Source organism: Paramormyrops kingsleyae, chromosome 17 (assembly GCF_048594095.1).
Source record: "Paramormyrops kingsleyae isolate MSU_618 chromosome 17, PKINGS_0.4, whole genome shotgun sequence".
In the NCBI taxonomy this organism is placed as follows: domain Eukaryota; kingdom Metazoa; phylum Chordata; class Actinopteri; order Osteoglossiformes; family Mormyridae; genus Paramormyrops; species Paramormyrops kingsleyae.
The window spans coordinates 14,107,389-14,117,728 of NC_132813.1; the positions used below are offsets into that span (position 1 = coordinate 14,107,389).

A 10,340-nucleotide genomic window follows, 5' to 3' on the forward strand; every position below is an offset into this window, starting at 1 on the left:
AAGACCTACAGGTCTTTATGCAGCAAACCATTCAAACCATTCATTAGTCATGAACAAGAACTAAAGGCCTTTGTGAAACCATCATAAATGAACAAACCATTAGACACAAAATGATGCAATTTTTCAGGTGCCGGCCATGTGTGCCTGACCTTGTCATGTATCTTCTTTAATTAAGCACCAATAACAATGAGATTCTCTTGACACCCATGGCCTACAAACCCTATGGGTGATGTGAGAGCTTCAAGTTCATAAACATGTTAATCAGACCATTAGCCATTAGCCATTAGGTCATTAGTCCATCATATTACTTCCATCCCCAGGAAACCAATTTAAAACCATTTACCCAGGAGACCAAAAGGACACAACACACAAATGAAGTCCTCTGTGGGTCTGGCCGGGAGGATGGAGTGAGCTAACCTTGGTGGACCTCGGGGAGACCCTGTAATGTAATGACCTCCCTTCTGACATGACTGTGACTTTGAGCGTCAGTGACCCTGAGGAGAAGCTGCTAGACCACTTTCTCACAGGTCAGGATGTGGCAGATGGAGTGGAAGTCAAGGCCTCGTTGATCAGGCTGAAACCGAAAAATTACGTAATGTTTAAATGTATATTGTGTTTATTTCCTCTGCATATGTTGTGAAGAATTGATACACTAGACCAGGGGTCTTCAACTCCGGTCCGGGAGAGCTACAATCCAGTAGGTTTTCTATCCTACTTGGCTCCTGATGAGCCACATCTGTTCCTGGTATTTACCTGAGAAGAGGTGTGGCTTCATAAGGAATGACTAATGACTAAAGTGACTCAGTGCTAAAGTCTAGCCTGTACTAATTGGTGAATCTGAACTGCCCTTTTGTGTAGCTATCTGCTGTAGGACGGGACTGGCATTCCATCCAGGGTGTACCCCTGTCATGCACCCTATATACTGTAGCCTGGGATGGGCTCCAGGCCTCTTGTGAGCCTGCTCAGGATAAGGGGTTGGAAAAAGGGCAAATAAAAACTGGTTATAATCAACAATGAGATGAAATACATACGCCAAACAGCCATAATATTAAAGCCACCTGCCTAATATTGTGTTGGTCCCCCTTGTGCCACTAAAAGAGCACCAACCCACTGAGGCCTGGATTCCATAAGACATCTGAAGGTGTCCTGTGGTATCTGGCACCAAGATATTAGAAGCAGATCCTTTAAGTCCTATAAGTTACGAGGTAGTGCCTCCATGGATCAGACTTGTTTCTGCAGTACATCCCAAAGATACTCAGTTGGGTTGAGATCTATGGAATTTGGAGGTCAAGTCAACACCTTGAACTCTTTTTGTTCCTCAAATCATTCCTGAACATTTTTTGCAGTGTGGCAAGGCACATTATCCAGATGTAAGAGGCCACTGCCATCGGGGAACACCGTTACCATGAAGGTGCAGAGTTAGTCTGCCACAATGTTTAGGTAGGTGGTACCTGCCAAAGTAACATCCACAAGAACACCAGGACCCAAGGTTTCCCAACAGAACATTGCTAAGCTGAAGGCCATGTCACTCAATACCAGTATGGAAGACACGCTTTCAAAGCCAAAAATGAAGTTTACCAGACGAGTAAGAATCAGTGACATTTTTTTGTATGAGGCAACATATGGAGTTAGAATGTGCTATGACTGATAATCAAAATGGCCTGCAGGTGTGAGTCCTGACGAAGTGGAACACCAGTGTTTAACTCTGTTATATAGAACAGTTAATTTTGCAGTTTGATGTCCCTCTAGGGCCAATAGCTGACTACTGAAGTCAACATCAAAGTCAAAGTGAACTTTATTGTTATCTATATGTTGCTAAAGAAGTAAATATGTCTATACCATGGTAACCCCACGCAGGATCGTGTTCATTAGTCTAATTGGATAATTCCCATAAACCCCAGGTTCAGCACCGCCTTTGTTCCTATAAAAGGGACAAAAAAGTTACATGTGACAGAGACCAGGGATACGCAGTGACAGACACCAGGTAATTATTATTATATTTATTTATTTATTTTTTACTTGCCCTTATATTAAGGAAACAATGGACCACACTGTTATCACTGTTTCCTTTGGATTACCAGTTTTCCTGTCCTCCAGTTTGCTTTTTTCCCCCACAGACACATCCTGGCACTTGTGAATAAGAGACTGCAGCCTTTTGCTGACAGTCCTCTGCGATTAACTACCTCCAGGTCAACAGCGCTTCATGATGCCAGTGTTTCGTACTGCAACAGAAGCCTGGGATTTATGAATGAATGAATCTAATTTAAGATAATAATAAAAAAAAGTTTTAAAATATACAAACAGAGCAGTAAAGGGAGAGAAAAACTCACATGAATTTGATATAATTTGCAGGGGTGGCTGTAAATCTATGGTGGGATTTTGATGTTGGATCTTTAAAAAATTTTACGAGAAAGGTGAAACCAAAAAAAACTTTCAAAAGGTTTAGAGCTAAATTAACAATTTTTCTGATCTTTGTGTGTACTTTGGGATATAACACATTTGGAAAATTGCATATAGATGTTTCTGTGTTTAAATAGAATGTGCAGTGATATTTCTGGCACTGCAAGCAAGGAAGGTATTTGTCATCTTCCAGTTTGTACAAAGTTCATGCCAATTGGCATGGAGCAACAGCTTGGATTAAATGCATGTGGACATTTTCATTTGTTGAAAGCAAGACACATCAAATGTAAAACCCTGCATTAACTAAACCACACCTGTGTCTTTTTCCTATTGCAGACACACAATTGGCACTGGAGGTCATGCCCAACTCTACAGTGTTTACTCTGTCTGGGATCAACGCCAGCATGGAAAGCAGATACGTTTTCTTCTGCATAACGTTTCTTTACTACCTTGTCATCATCGCTGTAAACCTGATAATAATTGTCACAGTCGCCCTGAGGAAGCCGCTCCACGAGCCCATGTACGTGTTTCTCTGTAACCTCTGTGTCAACGGACTGTATGGGACGTCGGGGTTCTACCCCAAGTTCCTGTATGATCTGCTCTCTGACGTCCAAGAAATCTCACGGCCAGGATGCTTCGTTCAGATTTTTGTGATTTACTCTGGTGTCCTGTGTGACTTTTCCACGTTAACAGTGATGTCTTATGACAGGTCTGTGGCCATATGCAGGCCGTTGGAGTATCACGCAGTCATGACGGGGGGGAAGATTTTGAAGTTTATTGTGTTGTCATGGATAGCCCCCATTATTTGCATGTCTGTTTTGGTTTTTGTGAGCTCTGGACTAACTCTCTGCGGATCACACATTGAGAAACTTTACTGCGAGAGCTGGGCTATTGTTAAAATGTCTTGTTTCCCAACTACACTGTATAATGTTCTTTCCTATATTGTAATACTCACATATGCGGGAAATTCACTTTTAATTATGTTTTCCTATGTAAAACTGGTCAAAACCAGCTTGAAATCATCAGAGAATCGAAAAAAAATTATGCAGACATGTACTCCACATTTACTGTCGTTAATTAACGTGACAGTGGCCTTGCTGTTCAATATGATGTACAGTCGATATGGATCCAGAGATATTTCACAGGCATTACGCCACTTCCTGGCGTTAGAGTTTCTCATAGTACCTCCTCTTCTCAATCCCTTGATTTATGGCCTAAAATTGAGTAAGGTCCAGAATGAGGTCTTGAGGTATGTGAGAAGTAACACTGTAAAGTTTTAATTGTTCACAAGACGCCTTCGAGCTGGTATCAGATTTTTTAAAGCCATTCACTTTCCTCAGCCTTTCTGACCTCATGTGTACTTCCTGTGAAGGTCGACTTTCATTCTCTATTCATTTACTGACTGATGAAATTGCAGCTACTACATCAGGATCATTTGCAGGCTCTTAGGACTTCCTGTGTTAAGTCCTGGTTCTCAAACTGAGAGCATTGTTGTTAAAAAAAAATAATAATTAGGAGCTCAATCTGATCACATTAATAGTTAAGTGAGGATTCTGTTCTCCTAGTTCTAAATTGATGTTATTGATCAATATAATTAAATCAATGAAAGCCTTCCACTTTGGAGAGGCAGATTTTTCCCTGGTTACCTTCTACTTAACTCCATCTGGTCTAAAGCTTGTTTTCCATCTCATTATTACTGAACTGAAAATGCTTCTTCATTACCTGTTATCCAGTCTCACCCAATGAAAACATGTTTCATCTACACATCCTTCAGTGCATGTGCACATAGATTCCCTCTGTATAACTCTGTACCTGGCTGTGTTAACCTAATATACATGTAGTTTTCCTCACCGTGCTATTTGCAGTGGTTCTGAATGAAGGCCAGCAGTCTGGGGTAGACAGTTATCTGAAACACTCTCAGGTGTCTGTTAGCTGTCTTTTCATTTGAGAGATATTGTGCCCGTTATTCTTCCTTCCGTGTTTCAAGGGCAGTATCTCTGCCTCACTTGTGAAGGAGACGGGCTGCATCACATGACTAAACTCCTCACCTGACTCTGATGGCCTGTTGCACACACCTGTGATTAGGCCTTCAGATTTATCTGCACTGCCTCATCACAGCTGGGTCCCTCACATGCAAAGAAATTGTGGTTTCTCTACTTTTATTGATTCCCTTCGCATTTCAGTTAGTACCATTGCATGGAGCTGCTGGTCCTTCCTTCCATTTCCATAATGTTCTGCTTTCTGCTGAAGAATTTCATGGAGGGTGTCACCCGAGAGGCAACACGGCGACCAAAGCCGGTTTCTAACAGCAAACAAACCTACAACCAGGTCTTATGGGGAGTTTTTGAACCGTGTAGATGTAAATTCTGGATTATACTTAGAGTCTCTGGGAAAATGAGACAACGAGAAAAGTAAATAATTCATACAGTAGTGATTTCAGCCAAATCATCGAGGCCTTCGCCTCCACTCCATCTGCCACGTCCTGATCTGTGAGAAGATGTCCCAGTAGCTTCTCCTCAGGGTCATTCAGTGACGCTCAAAGCCACAGTCATGTCATAAGGGAGGTCATTACATTACAGGGTCTCCCCGAGGTCCACCAAGGTTAGCTCACTCCATTCTCCCGGCCAGACCCACAGAGGACTTCATTTGTGTGTCTTGTCCTTTTCGTCTCCTGGGCAAATGGTTTTCAATTGGTTTCCAGGGGAGGAATGGAATATGACGGACTAATGACCTAATGGTCTGATTAACCAATAAGGTTTGTAGGCCATGGGTGTCAAGAGAATCTCATTGTTATTGGTGCTTAATTAAAGAAGATATATGACAAGGTCAGGCACACATGGCCGGCACCTAGAAAATTACATCATTTTGTGTCTAAAGTTTTGTTAATTTATGATGGTTTCAGAAAGACCTTTAGTTCTATTGACACCCATGGCCTACAAACCCTGTGGGTGATGTGAGAGCTTCAAGTTCATAAACATGTTTATCAGACCATTAGCCATTAGCCATTAGGTCATTAGTCCATCATATTACTTCCATCCCCAGGAAACCAATTTAAAACCATTTACCCAGGAGACCAAAAGGACACAACACACAAATGAAGTCCTCTGTGGGTCTGGCCAGGAGGATGGAGTGAGCTAACCTTGGTGGACCTCAGGGAGACCCTGTAATGTAATGACCTCCCTTCTGACATGACTGTGGCTTAGAGCGTCAGTTACCCCAAGGAGAAGCTGCTAGACCACTTTCTCACAGGTCAGGATGTGGCAGATGGAGTGGAAGTCAAGGCCTTGTTGATCAGGCTGAAACCGAAAAATTACATAATATTTAAATGTATATTGTGTTTATTTCCTCTGCATATGTTGTGAAGAATTGATACACTAGACCAGGGGTCTTCAACTCCGGTCCGGGAGAGCTACTATCCAGTAGGTTTTCTATCCTACTTGGCTCCTGATGAGCCACAGCTGTTCCTGGTATTTACCTGAGAACAGGTGTGGCTCATCAGAAGCCAGGTAGGATAGAAAACCTACTGGACGGTAGCTCTCCAGGACCGGAGTTGGAGACCCCTGCACTAGACAATAGAATGTCAAATATACCTAACTAAACTAAATACATTTCATAAGGAATGACTAATGACTAAAATGACTCAGTGCTAAAGTCTAGCCTGTACTAATTGGTGAATCTGAACTGCCCTTTTGTGTAGCTATCTGCTGTAGGACGGGACTGGCATTCCATCCAGGGTGTACCCCTGTCATGCACCCTAACTAGCCTGGGATGGGCTCCAGGCCTCCTGTGAGCCTGCTCAGAATAAGGGGTTGGAAAAAGGGCAAATAAAAACTGATTATAATCAACAATGAGATGTAATACATACGCCAAACAGCCATAATATTAAAGCCACCTGCCTAATATTGTGTTGGTCCCCCTTGTGCCACTAAAGAGCACCAACCCACTGAGGCCTGAATTCCACAAGACCTCTGAAGGTGTCCTGTGGTATCTGGCACCAAGATATTAGAAGCAGATCCTTTAAGTCCTATAAGTTACGAGGTAGTGCCTCCATGGATCAGACTTGTTTCAGCAGTACATCCCAAAGATACTCAGTTGGATTGAGATCTATGGAATTTGGAGGTCAAGTCAATACCTTGAACTCTTTATGTTCCTCAAATCATTCCTGAACATTTTTTGCAGTGTGGCAAGGCACATTATCCAGATGTAAGAGGCCACTGCCATCGGGGAACACCGTTACTATGAAGGTGCAGAGTTAGCCTGCCACAATGTTTAGGTAGGTGGTACCTGCTAAAGTAACATCCACAAGAACACCAGGACCGAAGGTTTCCCAACAGAACATTGCTTAGAGCATCACACTGCCTCTACTGGCTTGACTTCTTCCCAGAGTGCACCCTGGTGCCATCTCTTCCCCTGGTCAATGCTGTACACGCACACAGCCATCCACTTGGTGTAATAGAAAACGTGACTCATCAGAACAGGTCACCTTCTTGCATTGCTCCATGATCCAATTCTGATACTCACACGCCCATTGTTGGCACTTTTAATGATGAACAGGGGTCAATACTGATGAATACTTCCTTAACATGTTCCTAAGCTGAAGGCCATGTCACTCAATACCAGTATGGAAGACACGCCAAAAATGAAGTTTACCAGACGAGTAAGAATCAGTGACATTTTGTTGTATGAAGCAACATATGGAGATAGAATGTGCTATGACTGATAATCAAAAGGGCCTGCAGGTGTGAGTCCTGATGAAGTGGAACACCAGTGTTTAAGGCTGTTATATAGAACAGTTAATTATGCAGTTTGGTTTCCCTCTGGGGCCAATAGCTGACTACTGAAGTCAACATCAAAGTCAAAGTGAACTTTATTGTTATCTTAACATATACCAGTATACCGAGAAACGAAATGATGATGCTCAGTGTACACATAGTGCAAATAAGACAAGACATTGGGCGCAGTCAGGACAGTGCAATATACAGCTGGTTGGCATTTTGTCAGTACAATTAACTATCATAAAATAAAATTTATTTGGTCAAACACTCATCACCATCATTATTTGGGGGAATAAAGCAACAGCTGTGTTGGAGGCCCCCTGCTGGCCACTGTGGTTAAATTTATCTCATTGAAATGTATGGACCTGCATTAGGTGTATTTTCAGCACACTGGAGGGGCAGCACTGTAGCCTGACACCTCCTGCACTGCAAAGAGATGCAGTGAAGCTAGATGGTGCCTAAACCGCCTGTGGGGTTTGAGCCTGCGCATGTGCGTGTTCACTGATGGACTGGCACCCGATCAAGGCTGAAGCCCAGCATTGGATAGACCTGAAAGCTGAATTATATCTCTGCATAGAATCTCCACATCGGAAGCCACGTAGTCACATGCTCTACACCGTAGCCTGATGCGTACCTGCCCTGAAATGTAACTACAGGCATCAGGCTATGGTACGCGGCTATGTGGCTACCAACGGCGTGGATCCGACGCAGAAGAAAGAATCAGCCTTAAGCCCTAAGCCTGGGACGTGTGTGTTTATATATGTGTAACATTGTGTCTATTAATTACTTGTTCAATCTCTAGTATTATGTAACTATATGAATCATGAATTGGCAATGGAGCCAGAAAATGCAAAGGCATGTTGCTAAAGAAGTAAATATGTCTATACCATGGTAACCCCACACAGGATCGTGTTCATTAGTCTAATTGGATAATTCCCATAAACCCCAGGTTCAGCACCGCCTTTGTTCCTATAAAAGAGACAAAAAAAGCTATGTGTGACAGAGACCAGGGATACGCAGTGACAGACAGGTAATTATTATTATATTTATTTATTTATTTTTTACTTGCCCTTATATTAAGGAAAGAATGGACCACACTGTTATCTTATTCCCACTGTTTCCTTCGGATTACCAGTTTTCCTGTCCTCCAGTTTGCTTTTTTCCCCCACAGGCACATCCTGGCACTTGTGAATAAGAGACTGCAGCCTTTTGCTGACAGTCCTCTGCGATTAACCACCTCAAGGTCAACAGCGCTTCATGATGCCAGTGTTTCGTACTGCAACAGAAGCCTGGGATTTATGAATGAATGAATCTAATTTAATATAATAATAAAAAAAAAGTTTTTAAATATACAAACAGAGCAGTAAAGGGAGAGAAAAACTCACGTGAATTTGATATAATTTGTAGGGGTGGCTGTAAATCTATGGTAGGATCTTGATGTTGGACCTTTAAAAAACATTTACGAGAAAGGTGAAACCAAAAAAAACTTTCAAAAGGTTTAGAGCTAAATTAACAATTTTTCTGATCTTTGTGTGTAATTTGGCACATAACACATTTGGAAAATTGCATATACATGTTTCTGTGTTTAAATAGAATTTGCAGTGATATTTCTGGCACTGCATGAAAGGGAGGTGTTTGTCACCTTCCAGTTTGTACCGGACAGTTCATGCCAATTGGCATGGAGCAATAGGTTGGATTAAATGCATGTGGACATTTTCATTTGGAGAAAGCAAGACACATCAAATGTAAAACTGTGAAATAAACCCTGCATTAACTAAACCACACCTGTGTCTTTTTCCTATTGCAGACACATAATTGGCACTGGAGGTCATGCACAACTCTACAAGTTTAAAAATTCACTCAATGAAAAGAATTGTTTTTCTTTGCAGACGACGTCCACAATGGCATTGGACAACATGCCCAACTCTACAGTGTTTACTCTGTCTGGGATCAACGCCAGCAGGGAGAGCAGATACGTTTTCTTCTGCATAACGTTTCTTTACTACCTAGTCATCATCGCTGTAAACCTGATAATAATTGTCACAGTCGCCCTGAGGAAGCCGCTCCACGAGCCCATGTACGTGTTTCTCTGTAACCTCTGTCTCAACGGACTGTATGGGACGTCGGGGTTCTACCCCAAATTCCTGTATGATCTGCTCTCCGGCGTCCAAGAAATCTCACGGTCAGGATGCTTCATTCAAGTGTTTGTGATTTACTCTGCTGTCCTGTGTGACTTTTCCACATTATCAGTGATGTCTTATGACAGGTCTGTGGCCATATGCAGGCCGTTGGAGTATCACACAGTCATGACGGGGGGGAAGGTTTTGAAGTTCATTGTGTTCTCATGGATAGCCCCCATTATTTGCATGTCTGTTTTGGTTTTTGTGAGCTCTGGACTAACTCTCTGCGGGTCACACATTGAGAAACTTTACTGCGAGAGCTGGGCTATTGTTAAAATGTCTTGTTTCCCAACTACACTGTATAATGTTCTTTCCTATATTGTAATACTCACATATGCGGGAAATTCACTTTTAATTATGTTTTCCTATGTAAAACTGATCAAAATCAGTTTGAAATCCTCAGAGAATCGAAAAAAAATTATGCAGACATGTACTCCACATTTACTGTCGTTAAGTAACGTGACAGTGGCCTTGCTGTTCGATGTGATGTACAGTCGATATGGATCCAGAGATATTTCACAGGGCTTACGCCACTTCCTCGCATTAGAGTTTCTCATAGTACCTCCTCTTCTCAATCCCTTGATTTATGGCCTAAAATTGAGTAAGGTCCGGAATGAGGTCTTGAGGTATGTGAGAAGTAACACTGTAAAGTTTTAATTGTTCACAAGACGCCTTCGAGCTGGTATCAGATTTTTTAAAGCCATTCACTTTTCTCAGCCTTTCTGACCTCATGTGTACTTCCTGTGAAGGTCTACTTTCATTCTCTCTTCATTTACTGACTGATGAAATTGCAGCTACTACATCAGGATCATTTGCAGGCTCTTAGGACTTCCTGTGCTTAGTCCTGGTTCTCAAACTGAGAGCATTGTTGTTCAAAAAAAATAATAATTAGGAGCTCAATCTGATCACATTAATAGTTATGTGAGGATTCTGTTCTCGTAGTTCTAAATTGATGTTATTGATCAATATAATTAAATCAATGAAA

The 10,340-nt window shown here is 42.0% G+C and overlaps 2 protein-coding genes across 2 annotated transcripts; both read left to right on the top strand.

The window, feature by feature from the left end:
- Positions 1 to 2,756: 2,756 nt before the first annotated feature.
- LOC111841446 (olfactory receptor 4S1-like) lies at positions 2,757 to 3,680 on the top strand. The gene has a single exon (XM_023807171.2). It carries the CDS (start codon positions 2,760 to 2,762, stop codon positions 3,678 to 3,680), a length of 921 nt encoding a protein of 306 aa, XP_023662939.2. The 5' UTR covers positions 2,757 to 2,759.
- A 5,396-nt stretch (positions 3,681 to 9,076) lies between these two features.
- On the top strand, positions 9,077 to 10,012 carry LOC140579210 (olfactory receptor 8I2-like). The gene has a single exon (XM_072701612.1). The coding sequence runs from the start codon at positions 9,077 to 9,079 to the stop codon at positions 10,010 to 10,012; it is 936 nt and encodes a 311-aa protein (XP_072557713.1).
- The last annotated feature ends 328 nt before the right edge of the window (positions 10,013 to 10,340 follow it).

What these genes read in the sequence shown, in the direction of transcription:
- LOC111841446 (XM_023807171.2), top strand. Translation starts at nt 2,760, where the DNA reads ATGCCCAACTCTACAGTGTTTACTCTGTCTGGGATCAACGCCAGCATG.
- LOC140579210 (XM_072701612.1), top strand. Translation starts at nt 9,077, where the DNA reads ATGGCATTGGACAACATGCCCAACTCTACAGTGTTTACTCTGTCTGGG.